The sequence below is a fragment of the Mastigoproctus giganteus genome, chromosome 5 (genome assembly GCF_048544385.1).
Source record: "Mastigoproctus giganteus isolate SK-2022 chromosome 5, ASM4854438v1, whole genome shotgun sequence".
Lineage (NCBI taxonomy): Eukaryota > Metazoa > Arthropoda > Arachnida > Uropygi > Thelyphonidae > Mastigoproctus > Mastigoproctus giganteus.
Genome location: NC_143579.1, coordinates 168,529,776 through 168,547,144, shown reverse-complemented (window position 1 = coordinate 168,547,144; position 17,369 = coordinate 168,529,776). Strand labels below are relative to the sequence as shown.

The following is a 17,369-nucleotide window of genomic DNA, read 5'->3' as shown; positions in this document are numbered from 1 at the left end:
GCCGCTAAGTGGATTTTTCTTATTTGATTTGAAATTATTGTTTTTCTAAAACTTTTGATTTAAATTTAGTAGTATAACATTATTTTGTGATTTTCTGATTAATTTGGTGTATTTATTCTTTACTCGGCCTTGTAATTGCATAAAAGTATCGGTAAGGGTTTCCACGTGTTTCAACTCCGCTACCGTTCGTAATTTTCCCGCCTTTGTGATACGATAGTTATATACCGTACTAGATAGCGTTAGTTGAACTTCGTTAGCAGTTAAATTGTACGTTTCAATAAATACATATAACGACTTAGATTACAAACGTAATATAATTAATTATATTTAACATAATTAATAACATAACATAATTAATTATAATTAATTAATAAATTAATAGAATCATGACTCAGACCAGAGCAGCAAAGCAAAAGGCTCAATCTAATGGAAGTGCTGTGGCTCAGAGCAGAACTGAGGGGGGCAGTTGTCCTCTGACTCACAGCCTTATAAAATGCACTGTTTGCTTGATGTTTGCAGAGCAATCGGGTACGGGACATGATACGGCCAAGGGGGATGTCTTTGTGTGTGTGCGCGATGCAAGGAGTGTATCGATATCAGGCAACAACTCAGCGTTCTTGTGGGCTTATATGAGAGCTTGAAGGACAGGGTGGATGCCCTCGAAGAAACTAAATTGAGGGGCCCATCAAGCTCTCAGCTGTCCACATCAATGCCAGAGCTTGCACTTGGGCATCGCGTGACACAGAGGCAACCCCCAAGGCAGAATGCCCTGGTCCCAAAGGAGCTAGTAGTTGTTGGTGACTCTATTGTCAGGGAAACAGGGAACATGCTTTGTAAAAAAGATAGGTGGAACAGGACCAGGGTATGTCTGCCAGGGGCAAAGGTTGATGACGTTGTAGAGCGAATATCATCTTTTAAGGGCACAAAAGGTGATATAGTTGTACACGTTGGCACTAATAATATTAAGAGTAGGAGATCGGCAGAATTACTTAACAAGTACAGGTCACTGTTGAACAAAAGCCGAGAATTAGGGTTGAATTTGAAAGTGTCTGCAATTCTGCCCAGACACGATAGGAGGGAGTATATGATGAGAGCCTTGTCGATCGATTCGGCCCTGGAAAGATATGCAAGGCTCAAGGGGTAGAATTTTTTTCAGCCTGGACTGTACTTGTTAACAGGAGAGATTGCTTCTACAGGGATGGGATACACTTAAATAGAAAGGGTGCAAGAATATTTGCTGATGCTATCGAGGCAGTGTTAGGTGGGTCGGAAAACTGCTAGCTTGGGGGGAGACAAAGACCAATAGATTGACAGTAGCCACTGGCAGAGATGAAAGAGATTCTTGCACTGCTTCTATTAGAATGAGCAGAAGCCTGAAAAACAAGATGCATGGTATTTCAGAGACTGCTGGGAGCCATTGCGGTACAAGTAAACACATGGGTTGTGTTAGGGTAGCTAAGAATAGAAACAGGTGCAGGTATACTTGCGTGTAAACCAATGCTAGGAGTTTAGTAAATAAATTTGATGAATTTGAGGTATTGCTCAAAACATCAAAGGCATATATTGTTGGGATATCAGAGACGTGGTGTCACACAGATATAAGGGATGCAGAACTGCAATTTGGGGAGTACAACGTCTACAGAAAGGATAGACAGGATAGGAAGTGGGGAGGGGTTATGCTATTAGTTAAGAAACACATAAAAACCAAGGAAGTGAAGCCAGTCGACATCGCTGGACAGTCAAGGGGTAGAATTTGTGTTGAGTCAGTTTGGTGTGACATAAGCATTGGGAGATCAAAATTGAGAGTAGGAGTGTGCGATAGGCCTAATGACTCTGATGAGTATAATAAGGAACTGTACAGGGAAATAGAGTGGGCCAGTAAATCAGAGAGTCTTATAATGGGAGATTTTAATTTCCCAGATATTGACTGGAATTTGGGGGCTGGTTACTCACACACTAGCAGGGCTTTGTGGATTTATTGGATGATTGTTTTCTACATCAGCATGTTCGGGAGGCAACTAGAGGGAGTAATACTCTTGATTTGATTATCAGCAGTGATTCTTCATGCATTAAGAATCTGCAGATAAATGAACCACTAGTTGGCAGTGATCACAGTGTGCTGAAGTGGGATTTACTCAAAGAGGTAACTACCATTAGGGGTAAAGGGAAGGGTTATTGCTTCCGTAAAGGCGACTACGATGGACTGAGACAGTATTTAAATTCTATACAGTGGGACCAACTGATGATGTTACCAACAGCAAATTCAAAATGGGAAGCATTCAAAGAACTTATCTTGGAAGCTACTAGGCTTTACATACCAACTAAGAAATATTGTTCAAGGTTTAGGCCAAAATGGATGTCAGATGAACTAATGAGGCATATGGCAGAGAAGAAAAATGCATGGGATACTTACAAATTAACACATGACACAGAATCCTATGATAGATACAAGTTGATATGCAACCAAGTTACAAAGGAGGTTAGGCAGGCGAAGGCAGATTACGAGAAATCCTTGGCAAGGGATGCAAAGAAAAACAGCAAAGAGTTCTTTACTTATGTAAACTCTAGAAGGAAGGGGATGAATCAGATTGGTCCACTTGATATTGATGGGTCAACTGTTGATGATCCTGCTCAGGTAGCTAACAAACTAAATGAATATTTTGCATCGACATTCACACATGAGGAGTTATTCAGCAAGGGGAATGCCAGAGGTGTATTCAACTCTAGCAGTAAGCTACAGAATCTTGAAGTAACTGGGAGTAAAGTGGAGGAGAAACTGTTGAAGATAAACACAAGAAAGGCACCCGGGGTGGATGGGATCTATCCAGTTATATTAAAGGAGGCAGCAAAGGAAGTAAGCAAACCCTTAGCCATAATTATGAGAGCTTCCTTGGACTCAGGGGAGGTACCCATAGACTGGAAATGTGCAAATGTGACCCCAATTTACAAAAGAGGATCAAAGGCTGACACAAGTAATTATAGACCTGTGAGCTTAACTTCTGTTCCAGGAAAATTAATGGTGGCACTGGTTAAAGAAGCACTGCAGGATCATTTAGACAAGATTTCAGTTATAGCTCAGACACAGCATGGTTTTGTTAAGGGGAAGTCTTGCCTGACCAACTTGATTGGATACTATGATGCAGTCACAAAAGAACTGGATGCAGGGAATAACTTTGATATTATATACTTGGATCTTAGAAAGGCTTTTGATACTGTTGCACATGGAAGACTGCTACACAAATTGGAGCAGTGTGACATTGGAGGCAAATTGCTGCTATGGATAAAGGGGTGGTTGAGGGGGAGAAGACAGAGAGTGGTAATCAATGGACACTGCTCATCGTGGACTAATGTTATTAGTGGAGTCCCTCAGGGCTCAGTGTTGGGTCCATTATTGTTTTCTGTATTTATAAATGATATTGATGATGGTATATCAAGCTTAATGTCCAAGTTTGCAGACGATACAAAGGTTGGCAGGGTTGTCAAGGACACTACTGACACTATGCTGCTGCAACAGGATCTGGAAAGGTTGAACAGATGGGCTAAGAGGTGGGAAATGAAGTTTAACATTGACAAATGTAAAGTACTGCACATGGGAAACAGCAACCCCAGAGCAACGTATCAACTCTGTGGTACTACACTGACAGTGGTAGAGAATGAAAGGGACTTGGGGGTGGTTGTGCAGGCAGATATGAAGTTCTCTGAGCAGTGCAGATGGGCTGCAAGAGTAGCTCATGGAGTATTGTCAATGATATACAGGAATTTTTCCAGCAGGGATAAGGAGGTGATTATTCCATTGTATAAGGCAATGGTCAGGCCACACCTAGAGTACTGTATACAGGTCTGGAGGCCTCATTTCAAGAAGGATGTAGAGCTGCTGGAACGAGTACAGAGAAGGGCAACAAGATTAGTGAATGGAACAAAAATGGTGCTCTTACGAAGAAAGGCTTAAGTTTTGCAAATTACAGTGTCTGGAGACCAGGCACCAGCGAGGTGATCTGATAGAGGTGTATAAAGCCTTGAATGGTTTAAGCATGCTCAATGCTGATGGGATTCTTCCTCTAGCTCAGAAAAATCACCTGAGAGGGCATAAATTCAAATTGAGGAAAGACAGATGTAGGATAGACGTGCGGAAATTTGCCTTTAGCCAGCGGGTGGTTGGTTGGTGGAACAGACTTCCATCCCTTGTGGTGGAGGTTGATAGCCTAAATAAGTTTAAGGCTCAGCTGGACAGGTATTTGGAACGAACAGAGGGGTGAAGTGGGTTTTTTTTTTTTTTTTGGCTGATGCTGCATAAGCTTGCTTTCTTGCATCAAATGCCTCTACTAATGCTAAAAATGCTAATGCTAATAGTATTTACGTACAGAACATTTTTGTCAACAAGGAGAATGAAAATGTTCATATTGTGGACATTTCTGTTTTACAAAATGTCAGTGGTTTCTCTTCTGAAAATCCAGCAGTAATCTCTGACATATAATCACAGATATCTGTTTAATCCAGTATTTTTTGCTTTTTGCCTTGAAGAAAATCCCTACCATGCACATGTGTGGGTGGGAAATGCGTTCGCAGCATTCAACGAACGCAATAAATTTTACTGCATCATATAAATGAGGGCCTTCTCATTCGAGGCGTCAAAGCACGTCATCTAACACAGTTCCCAAGTTCTCACTGTCAGACAAGCATGAAACTCAAATGCATATCCAAGAGATGCATTTCTAATGACATATTGCAATTGAAACCTCTATAAGCTGCTAACAACCTCTTTACCACTTCTTCCTAGTTATGTGCTCAATTGTTTCAAAAAAAATTGTGTACCATTCCTTTAAAGGTATTCCATTCAGATTTTTTCATATGCAGTCACAACTGAATCAAACTGAACATCATTCATGAGCTCTCCCATTTGAGATCCTACCTTTTTGATTTTGGCGTCACTGATACATGGAAATTTTGATTTAGTGCACTGAAAACCAGCTTCATTACTGTCCGTTCCATTGTTTTTTGTGAGACCTAATTTTATATGTAACAGTGGTAATCAACACTTTTTGGATTCACAAGGTTTTTATGTATAACTTTTTTTCCCCTCCTCAAGGAGGAGGAGGAGAAAAAAAAACGTTGGCCAGTGGTTAAAAAACATTAACTATGCAGTGGTTATCCCTGTTACAACTGTTCCATTCTCAAAGAAAGCAGCCAAATTTAATTGCAACATGGAGCATTGTAATTAAATTAAAAGGTAAAGGTATGAGTAAAATATTGCACTAAGATTTGGTGTCTGCCAAATTTAAATCCAAAAAAATATGGTCTTCAAAAGGACACTTTGCTTGAAGACCATATTTTTTTCTAGGAAAAAGTTCTAAAGAAGAATTTGCCCTAGAATAGAAAAAAAAAATACTGATCAGCATAATGAAATTAATGAATTTTTACAAATTTTTTGCTAATTGTGTACATGAAATGTACCCATAATTGGGTCATTCATCCAAGAAAAGGCTTTGATAGCTGCCATGTGGCAACTGTCGATGAAAGAAAACAAAAATTGGAGAACATTTCTGCTGGGTATCAGTTTAAAGATGTTATAGTTAGATGAAACAGGTCTTCATTTTAAATCTGTACCTAAGAAAGGCTATACCTAAAATGGGAACAAAATTAAGCGGTATAAAACATAGCAAAGAAAGAATCACTTTGTGTTATTTGAATAATTTTTTGGTGAAAAATAAACTAATGTTTATTTTTCACCAAAAAATGTGGCAAAACCAGGGATTTAAAAATGCCAGCATTTTATTGAACATAACAATTAAAGGATGAATGACTAAGATATTCAAAAAATTATATTAAACCGTTTGATGATAAAATGAGGAAAGAAGGTAGGAATGTTTCACTCTTTGTGCTTCATTGCATCAAAATTTATCACATTGGAGCATGTAAAAATTATCTACTTTCTGTCTAATTGTACAAGTGTGATTCATACTTGTACAATTTAGGCTAGTATCATTCCTTTGGATTAAGGATAATGAAGTTAAATTTTAGAAGGAAACAATTCTCTTATATTTTAAGGCAAGTAGATATCAACAATGAAATTATTAGACCAGAATTGTTAAAATCCATAAATTTGTTTGGGCACTGTTTTTTGGATAGGCTCTTGTTGGTTAGAATATGAATATGAATTTATATACTACCCAAAGTTGCTGATGAAACTGTTCCAAATGAGAAAATGCCAGATGACTGTGCAGAACTCTGCCAGGATCTGTACTATTTCCCCCCTCCCCCCGCCACTAAATAATAATTTTATTTCATACTGTGACTTATTTGCTTTATTAATTTAATAAAATATATTTGTTAAAGATATTTTATTAAATATCTTTAACAAGCTCTATTAAACAGCTACCTGTCGTAGGCACCACATTTTTAGTGATCCCATAAGGTGGTGCTTAATTCAGGTTTTATTATATATTTATACTTTGTTGCAACAGATTCCAGTTTCAGCCTCACACTCAGGATCCCAAGAGCTCTGACAGCATTTTGACAAGCCCAGTCTTTAACAATTTTTAAATGTGTTTATGTAATTGAATGTGGTTTGGCCAAAGGTAATTTAAAATCTAGATCGACATCAATGGTTTCTGGTGAATCATTTATAACTTCAGTGCTCTCTTCCACATCTACATCTTCTGTTGTTGGATGACCAGAGGACTTCTGGAGTATGGAACAGGCATGCCATGAAACAGGCAAGATTAGAATAAACAAAACTGCATTTCATCAGAAAAATACTGGTGAAAATATCAGGAGAACCACCTAACCATTTTCAAAGATTTGTTACACAATTTGCTAAACACAGCAAATGTGAGGAGCCATGGTGTATCTTGATCTGAAAATGGTGCACCAGAAACACAGCCTGTGTATGTCTTTTAATTTAAAGCAGTCATATTTCTTTTTTCATATTCGTTTTTTCATCATGAACTTTTTGCAAATAAAACAAAAGTAGACTAAGCAACATTATTGTTAACAAAAAATCGGATAAGCTCAGAACTGAAGAGTCCATGCAACCTTGTTGAATACTTCTTCATTTGACTTTGTGTGTTATGCTTCAATTTTTCATATGGATAACCCCTTTGATATTACTGACTGCATTAAGTCGGATAACACTGGAACTGTAAGTGATAGAAAAAAAACTGATTACAGTTTTGTATTCATTCTCAATAAGAATCATCTATTCTAGAATGATAACAAGAATCATTATTTTCACACAAATGTGTGAAAATAAATGATTCTTGTTATCATCAAAACCCTTGTTAATAATAATTTCTATTGATCTTCTTGGCATTTAACAGTTATAGTAACTAACATAATTTTTTTTTTTTTTTCTATAGATCAAAGTCTTGATCCACATTGTCGTTCTTTACTCCAAGAGCAGGCTTTACAAGTTAGCTTAGCCATGACATCTATTTTAATGGAAAGAGCTACTTTGTTAGTTCAAGAGCACATTTTATCCTCTGACTATCCTGCACAGCTGATCAGTGAAGATTTAACACAGCTGTTACCAGCTATAAAGACTTGGACAGATTGGATGACCTGTCAGAGGCACCTCTGGTCTCCACCACCTGCTTCCACGGACTTTAAAACTGGGTATGTATGCAATGAATTAAATAAAGGATGAACATATATTATTTGCCACATCACAAAATACAAGTTTGTTTTATTTGAAACAACAACTCAAAAAAAAAAAAAAAAAGTTTTCATGCAGGCATTGGTAGATATCCAATTAAATGTGGGTTCCATTTGTGGTCTGAAGGATGCCAAAATAATATTCAATTTCATGTCAACTTTTGTTCAGCATCTGTGGTGTCACAGAAGCAGTTGTGTTGTTGATGTGCACATGAAGTTCACTTACACTTTGAACTTTAGTCCAATTCACCTGTTCCTTAACATAACTACCACCTACAAGAATTAGACACTTGAGTCTCTGTTGAACACCCAATTTGATTTTTTCTCTACAGCATAAACTTATTTTCTTAGCAACTCGAGCTTCACTAACAGACACCAGGTTTTAATTTAAGGACTTTCTACATCTACATGCTTATAACAAGCTGACAGGAAAATTAATGCTGACATTTCCTATCAGCCATGACATCCTGTAACGCATTAATTGAGGCATATGATGCAAGAAAGCAAGCTTATACAGCATCAGCCAAAAAAATAAAAAAATAAAAAAAACCCATTTCATCCATCTGGTCACTCTAAATGTTTGTTTAGTTCAGCCTTAAATTTATTTAAGCTCTCAACTTCCACAACAACAGATGGAAGTCTGTTCCAGCAATCAGCTACCCACTGGCTAAAGGCAAACTTCTACACATCTATTCTAAAACTGTCTTTCCTCAATTTGAATCGATGCCACCTCAGTTTCTTAATCTGAGCAAGCGGAAGTATCCCGTCAGCATTGAGCCTGCTCAAACCATTCAAGGCCCTTATACATTCAATGAGATCGCCTTGCAGGTGCTTAATCTCCAGATGCTGCAACTTACAGAACTTAAGCCTTTCTTCATAAGAGTACGAATTTGTTCCTGTCACCGTTTGATCTTGTTGCCCTTATTCTAGAACCTCTACATCCTTCCTAAAATGAGGCCTTCAGACCCGTACACAGTACTCAAGGTGTGGCCTGACAGTTGCCTTATACAAAAGGATATCATTGACAAAACTATATGACCTGCTCTGGCAGCCTGTCTGCACTGCTCAGAGAACTTCATATCTGACTGCACAATTACCCTCAAGTCTTTTTTTATTTTCCACTACCCTGAGTGTAGTACCACACAGTTGATAAGTTACTGTGGGATTACTGCTACCCATTTGCGGTACCTTACATTTATCAATGTTAACTTCAACTGCTGTTTCTCAGCCTGCTAACCCAATTTTCATAGCTCTTGTTGTAGTAGTTTACCTGCTAGCCTGCCAACCTTTGTATCATATGCAAACTTGGACATTAAGCCCGATATACCTTCATCGATATCATTGATAAATACACAAAACAACAGTGGGCCCAGCACTGAACCCTGGGCGACTCCACTAATAACATTAGTCCACATAGAGCAGTGTCCACTTATTACCACTCTCTGCTGTCTTCCCACTCAACTATCCCTTTATCCATTGCAGCAACTTGCCCTTACTCCATACAGCTCCATTTTATACAGCAGTCTTCCAAGTGCAACAGTATCAAAAGCTTTTCTGAAATCCAAGTATGTGATATCAAAATTATTTTTTGCATTCAGTTCCTTTGTGACTACATTGTAGTATCCAATCAAACTGGTCAGACAAGACTTCTCCTTAACAAACCCATGCTGTGTCTGAACTATTACTGCATCTTGTCTAGATGATCCTGTATAACCTCTTTTACTGTCGACTCCATTATTTTCCCCAGAACAGAAGTTAAAAAAACAGGTCTATAATGAATTATTTGTTTCACCATTTGCACCCCCTTTGTGAATTGAGGATACATTTGCACATTTCCAGTCCATGGGAACCTCCTCTGAATCTAAGGATGCTCTCATAATTATGGCTAAGGGGTTGCTTACTTCCCTTGCTACCTCCTTCAATATAACTGAATAGATTCCATCTGTCCCAGGTGCCTTTTTTATGTTTAACTTCAACAATTTCTCCTCCACTTTGCTCTCAGTTATTACAAAATCACTTAGCTTCCTGTTAGTTTGATAAACTTCTGGCATTTTCCTCCTTGAATAACTCCTCATGTGTGAATGTAGATGCAAAATACTCATTCAGTTTATTATCTACTTGAGCAGGATCATCAATAGTCAAACCATCTATTTTAAGTGGACCAATCTGATTCATCCCCTTCCTTCTAGAGTTTACATAAGTAAAGAACTCTTTGCTGTTTTTCTTTGCATCCTTTGCTAAAGATTTCTCGTAATCTGCCTTCACCTGCCTAACCTCCTTTGTGACTTGATTACAGACTAGCTTATATTTACCATGGGCTTCTGTGTCGCCTGATAATTTATATGCATCCCATGCATTGGCACATTATGACCTGCATAGTCCATGCACCATTAAACCTCAATACAAACAAACAATCCCATGCATTTTTCTTCTGTGCCACAAGCCTCATTAAATTCATCTGACATCCATTTAGGTCTGAACCTTGAAAAGTATTGAACAGTATATTAGTTGGTATGAAAAGTCTCCAAGATTAAGTTTTTAAGGCTTCCCATTTAGAATTCACCATTGGTAATATCATCATTTGAGCCCACTGTATAGAATTTAAAAACTGTCTAAGGCCACTGTAGTCACCTTTATGAAAATCAAAACTCTTCCCTTTACCCCTGATGGCAGTTACATCTTTAAGTAAATCCCACTTCAGTACACTGTGATCACTGTCACCTAGTTGTTCCTTTATCTGCAAATTCTTATGCATGGATAATCATTGCTGATAATCAGATGAAGAGTATTACTCCCTCTGCTTGCCCCTCAAACATGTTACTACAGAAAACAATCCTCCACTAAATCCACAAAAGTCTTACTAGCATGCGAGTGACCAAACCACAAGTTCCAGTTAAAATCCCCCATTACAAGACATTCATTCACATGATTGCACTCTGCTATATATTTGATATTTTTAGTAACAATAGTCAGATTGCACGTTAAGATGGTAAGCACTGTCAAACCTGCATCACAATTTACAATCTTGTGTTCATTTGAGATTTCAGAACTTATTACAGAACTTTCCTGAGTTTGTTGATATCACAGGTGGCAGAGTGTTACATGTGCATTTTACTGTGAATCAAGTTAATGATTTACCTGTGTGCAAAGCCTCACCTGCCTGTCTAGTAACAATTGTTTCTGTAATAATATTCTAGTGATAACAGGATTGGTTAAAACACAGTATCTATCAAAATTAGTTTAACCTGTCAACAGTTGTGCCCCTGTTTGTCACAAACAGTCACACAGCACCTGACAAGTGGCCAACTTTGTTTTTTTTTATTTCTGTAAAAAGTTTTTTTATTTTTAAATTCAGTTTGCAGTATACATACCAATATTTCTTCTTTTCTTAATGGATTACAGTATTTATTGTATGTAATGTGTTTCTTTATTTATTTAAATAAATATTTTAAAAAAATGCTGTGTATTTTAACATGTTATATTTAAAAAAAAAAAAAAAATTCTGCTGAAAATGAAAAACAAAGTTACAGACATAAAATATAAAAATGAAATACTCTTACATTATCTCTCATTCAGAGGAAAATGGAAGTGACCATTAGTTCCATTTTTACGTTTTATGTCAGTAGCTGTGGTTTTTCATTTTCAGCTTTGTCCATTCATTATTAAAATTTCATGTTAATCATGCATGTGAAATTTTAAATATGTGCATGAACATATTTCTGCCTGTTATGTATACAGTACTTCTAAAAGAAGGCACCTCCGTAGCCAGGTGGGAAGGAACAGCAGTGCGTAGTACACGCTTCTTGATTAGACCGGGGTTCGAGCCAGTCACCACCAAATACAGAGGATGCGGAAAGGTCAGGGAATGACCACCGCATATCCCGGAGCAATATGGCCTTAGTTGCTAATGCCCCTAAAAACCAAATAACAAACAAACAACTTCTAAAAGAATTAAATAGTATATGTTTATATTAGACCCTATTATTCACTTCCTCTTTCAAAATTTATTTCATATTTGGTGCACTCCACAACACACACAATTTTTCTTTTGTTTTCATCTGCTGTTTTTCCCCCATATTTACTTATGTATGAGAGGTGATCATTTAATTTGTGGAATGGTGCAAGATCTTATCTTAATTGTCATCTTCTGAGGATTTCCTCAAAATACTCTCCCTTGAACTTTACACACTTTCGCCACTGTTGTACTCGCACATCAAACGCTCCTTGCAAGCCATTTTTCAAAGACTGCAAAGTGCTTCCATTGTAGCTCTACAAGATCGTTGTCAGATGAGAAACTCTTGCCTTTCAGAGCTTTCTTCAGGCATGGAAACAGAAAGAAATCATATGGGGCTAAGTCTGGTAAAAATAGGGGAATGTGACAGAACCTCAGCACCTATGGCAGTGATCACTGGCTGCACAATATTGGCTGTATGGGGCCTGGCATTGTCTTTATGGAGAAACCACTTCACACCGGAAAGTTCTTGAATTTTTCAAGAATGGCATGGTGAAGTTTTACCTGAGCTCCTCAGAGTATGCTTCCTTATTCATAGTTGTTCCATGAGACACAAAAATGTATAATAAGAATGCCGTTTATGTCAAAAACACAAACATTTGTTTGTCAGCCAAACGAGAGTCTTTGTTTGGTTTTGACGGCTGGCCCTCGTTAACGACATTGAAATCATCTGAAGTACAGCACTAAGTACTTATAATAGTTTTGACTTTTTGTTGCAGGTTCGAATTGTGTTATTTTATGACTGCTTTTCTATATTATCTAACCTGTTGGTTGATTACACTACCTACTGTTCTCTCCACACTCAAAGCATAACCTACTAGCATTTATTTATTTATAGTTGTTGGGTGCCTTCTACTCTACATAGTAGTAACCCAGGTCTATATTCCATCATATATTTCTCTTATTACCACTGCTGTACATATTACTTCTATTCTATATATATATATATATATATATATATATATATAGAGAGAGAGATGGAGAGGAGCGGAGCTATTTGCCTCAGTCGTAACAATCAAATTAAAAATACTTGATTATTAATTGGATTATGCCAATCATTATGTTGTATTAAATTTTATGGTGTGGTTTGGTTTGTTTTAAAGGGTTTAAGTGGTGGTTTCACAACACAAGAATAACTATGGCCAAGATGTCCTATTTTTGGTTTCCAGTTATTAAAGCCTTTAAACTTTTTTTTTCTTTTATATACTTATGCCATATTTAAATTTAACTATCAAAGTTTTAGAATTGTATAAATATATATTTTTAATAATTTCAGGTTTTTAATAATTTCAGGTGTAAAGGAGATGTTTGGATTGCTTTTGCAGATTTGTTAACAGCTTTGAGAAATATTGATATAAGTAATGTTGAGATGGCTCTAGAAAGACAAGAAAGTAAGTTATTATGTGGAATATTTATTATTATTATTTTATTTTTTATTTTTTACATTTATTACTGTATACCATACTTGTGAGCTCTTGGTAACCCAGGGTTTATTCTCCTTGGAAACGGTATCACTCTACCATACAAGAGTTTTTAAACTTTTTTCCAGTTGTGAATCGCAGTAGGCAGATGCTGAGATATGATATAGCTTTTTGGCATTTTGTCTGTAGAGGTAGAATTGGTACCCAAAACCCATAGAGGAAAGGCCAAGAATCTGTGATTCTAGGCCATACTAGATGGTGGCTTTCATCACCTGCAGGTACTCGCATCTTATTATTGGAGGGCTTGTGTGACCAAAGCCAAGGTTGAACTCTGGAGCCAAGTTCTGGCTTTTCAGGTTACAGGGAATATCATTGTGTGATCCATGATCCCAAACATTTAGATAAAAGAAATTTATCTAAAAGAAAGCTAAATAAATTTAGAAACTGGCTTCTGTGCTGATGATGCAGTAATACTGAATAGGTTTTTCTTGCAGTCACATAGGCATAAAATTATAGAACTTTATAATTTTTTGATTAACTTATATTAAATTATAGAATCATGTAAAAATTATCAACTTAACTAAATCAGTGCAATAAACTCCCAATTTATAGATACCACAAATTGCATTTATGTCATAAAATCTTGATCTTAAACAGCCAAATGTCCACTTTTTCAAGATTTATGTATTATACTTGTTTTGCAAAATGTGCAATACAATGAATATTTATGCATTTTTCCTTTTCGTCTATAAAAATCAGTGCTGCTTTGATGGTATTTACTTGTTAACCTGGCATAAAAAATACAGTTAAATATCATTACTACAAACTTCTCAGGTGTGCAGAAACCATTTCATTGAACCAAAATTTTGTTCTAGTGAACATTGTCAGAAAATAGATAAAAGAACCATTATTTGTTCAATCTCAGGCAGTGAACAATGCTGTAAAATGAGCTTTCTCACCACCCGATGACAAGTAGAAGGTTCTGTCTCAGTGGCAACTGATTTGACAAAATCAACTGACATACTATGGTCATAGAGGCTGATGCACTTAAAAAATCCCCAAACAAACAAACAAGCAAAATCAACCAATAAGCTTCAATGTATCAAGCCAGCCCACAAAGAATGGCCTTCAATTTTCAGATCAAATTGCCCACAGGAGGTAATATTAGTTGTCTGCGACTAGGTTGCACAAATATCACCCATGTTTCTGTTAAGAGAAGAGGATCTTCATCGGTGTCATCACCTTAACACAGTACTTATAGTCAAACACATTCTTACTGAATGTAAAAAATACAAGATAATGCCAGAACCTCCTCACACCAGCAACAAATGAGGTCCCTCTCACTTTTTTAAAATGAAACAAATGTTTCAAACACTTTCACTTTTCTAAAAATTATTAGGTGGTGATATCTCTATCCCCAGACTGGAAAAACTTACTAGTTACCATATGTATGACACACTACAGCTGTAATGCTGATGCACCCAAAAATTCTCAAGCAAACAAACAAACTTTTGGATAAGCAATAATTCAAATTGGGCAGGAGTTGAATGGATCAAAGTCACAATACAGGCCTGGCAATATTTGTGTGGGCATGGTGGGGGACAAAATGATCTGCCAGCAAAGTTAGACATTAAATTGCCTGCATCAATATCATTAAAGAATATTAGAAACAGTGGGGGAGCACTTATAACATTAGTCACTACAGAGCAGTGGCCACTTATAACTACTCTCTATCTCCTTCAACTTAACCACTCTTAGTCCATAATAGTAACTTTCACCAAATGCCATATTTTTCCAATTTTATATAATGATTTTTCAGTTGGAATTGTATCAGAAGCTTTGCTGAAATCAAAGTAAATGATGTAGGAATTATTGCTTGCATCCAGTTTGTGTTACAACCTTGTAGTACCTAATTAGATTAGTTAGGCATGACCTCCTCTTGACAAATTCATGCTGTGATTCCCCTGTAAATTCGTTTCTGTCCAGATGAATTTGTATTACATTCTTAACTAAGGACCCCATAATCTTCCCTGGTACAGAAGTTAAAGAAATCTTTGGTTGTTCATTTCACCCTTTAAATGACCTTAGTGAATAGGATAGATGTTGCATATCTCCAGTTTATGAGAAGTTCACCTGGATCCAAGTGATACTCTCATTATTATTATGGTGCAAGGAAGCCTGAGGATTATGCTGCACCAACAAAAAAAAATTTTCTGAATTAACCAAAGAGAGAGAGAGAGAGAGAGAGAGAGAGAGAGAGAGAGAACAAGAGTCAGAAGTAGAAGGGATTCACCAAGAAAAAGAAGAATGATGATATCCAGCTCGGGACCCTGGGCATGCCAAGCCCATACTCACCAGATGCAAGCCCCTGGGGTTGAATGGTTTGTTGACCTCATTTACTGCTTCCTTCAACATATTGTATATTCTGATACATAAGTTGACTTTCGTAACACTAAAATCCGTTTAAAATTTTAAAGTTAACTTGTATACTGAGTATAATATTCTAAACTTGAATTAAAGACAGGCATGTACTTAAGGTTAGGAAGACATGAATTAATACCGGTATATTTAAAATTTATTACATAATATATTTTTACCCAAATTTACATTGCTGCTCACCTTTTGAAACAAGAATTTGTTCATCTTCTTCTTCATCAAGTGATAACATTTTATGGAATTTGTTAGAAATTGTTTTTTGGGGGTAAGTTACATCAAGTTACATCTCTAAACATTTTGACACTAGGGTCTTCTGTACAAGGAAACTTATTTATAGCCACTGGGTATATTGATGGTACCATCTATATTTTTGAAAATTGATGAAATCTGACAAAATCAACCAAATTAAAATTCAGCAAATAAAACAGGATTTTCAGCCATGGAAGTCAAGCTTCCTTGTGAATTGCCACAAAGAAGTCATTCTAACAATAGCATGTGTGGACGTACTTATTCATGAAAGATAATCCTCCGCGCGCCTCCGTAGCCAGGTGGGAAGGAGCAGCAGTGCGTAGCACACGCTTCTTGATTAGACTGGGGTTCGATCCCGTCACCACCAAATACGGAGGATGCGGAAAGGTCAGGGAATGACCACCGCATATTCCCAGAGCAATATGGCCTTAATTGCTAATGCTCCTAAAAACCAAATAACAAACGATAATCCTCCAGAATGTCTCCACTGCTGCTGTCAACTCACTGTAAACATTTCCTTATAAAATTCCCACTGCATCATATAGAACAACAAGTAGCCATCCATCTCTCTCTGGAAATATGGAAGACTCCCTGATGTTATTGAAATCATATGTGACAATTAACAATCTATTTTCTTTCCAAAAACTAATAGGACATTTCAGCCACATATAATACAGATCGTGAGTAAACAACATTGTTAGTTAGGCACAATGTGGCCTAAGTTTCTCTTGCAAGCTAAAAAAAATTGATAAATAAATTAGCATTAGTAGAGGCATACAATGCAAGAAAGCAAGCTTATGCAGCATCAACCAAAAAAAAAACCCCTCCCATATCACCCCTCCATTCATTCCAAATGCCTGTCAAGCTCAGCCTTAAATTCATTTAGGCTATCAACTTCCACAACAAAAGATGGAAGTCTCTTCCACCAATCAACTACCTGCTGGCTAAAGGCAAATTTCCGCACATCTATTCTAACTGTCTTTCCTCAATTTGAATCTATGCCCCCTCAGGTTCTTAATCTGAGCAAGAGGAAGAATCCCATCAGCATTCAGCTTGCTCATCTCATTCAAGGCCTCAAAATCAGATCACCTCGCAGGTGCCTAATCTCCAGCCACTGCAGTTTGCAGAACTTAAGCCTTTCTTGGTAAGAGCACCCCTTTGTTCCCCTCACCAACCTTGTTGCTCTTCTTTGTACTTGTTCTAGCAACTCCTCATCCTTCCTAAAATGAGGCCTCCAGACATGTACACAGTACTCTAGGTGTAGCCTCACCATTGCCTTGTATAATAGGATGATCATCTCCCTGTCCCTGCTAGCAAAATTCCTACATATCATTGACAAGACTCCATAACCTGTCCTGGCAGACCGTCTGCACTGCTCAGTGAACTTCATATTTGACTGCACAATTACCCCCAGGTCTTTTTCACTTTCCACTTCCCACGCAGTTGGTACGTTTCTCTTGGGTTATTGCTACCCATACACAGTACTTTGCATTTGTCAATGTTAAACTTCAGTTGCCACTTCTCAGCCCATTCGCCCAAATTATCTAGATCCAGTTGGAGTAGCATACTGTCTTTACTGTGGCTTACAACCCTGCCAACCT

General features: G+C 37.2%; 1 protein-coding gene across 1 annotated transcript in view; it reads left to right on the top strand.

Annotated features, from left to right (window-relative positions):
* Positions 1-17,369, top strand: part of LOC150085823 (telomerase-binding protein EST1A-like) — a 228,408-nt gene that overhangs the window by 134,771 nt on the left and 76,268 nt on the right. Inside the window, 2 exon segments of the mRNA XM_090374707.1 lie at positions 7,356-7,611; positions 12,956-13,053. Of these exon segments, the coding sequence (XP_090230833.1) occupies positions 7,356-7,611; positions 12,956-13,053 (354 nt within the window).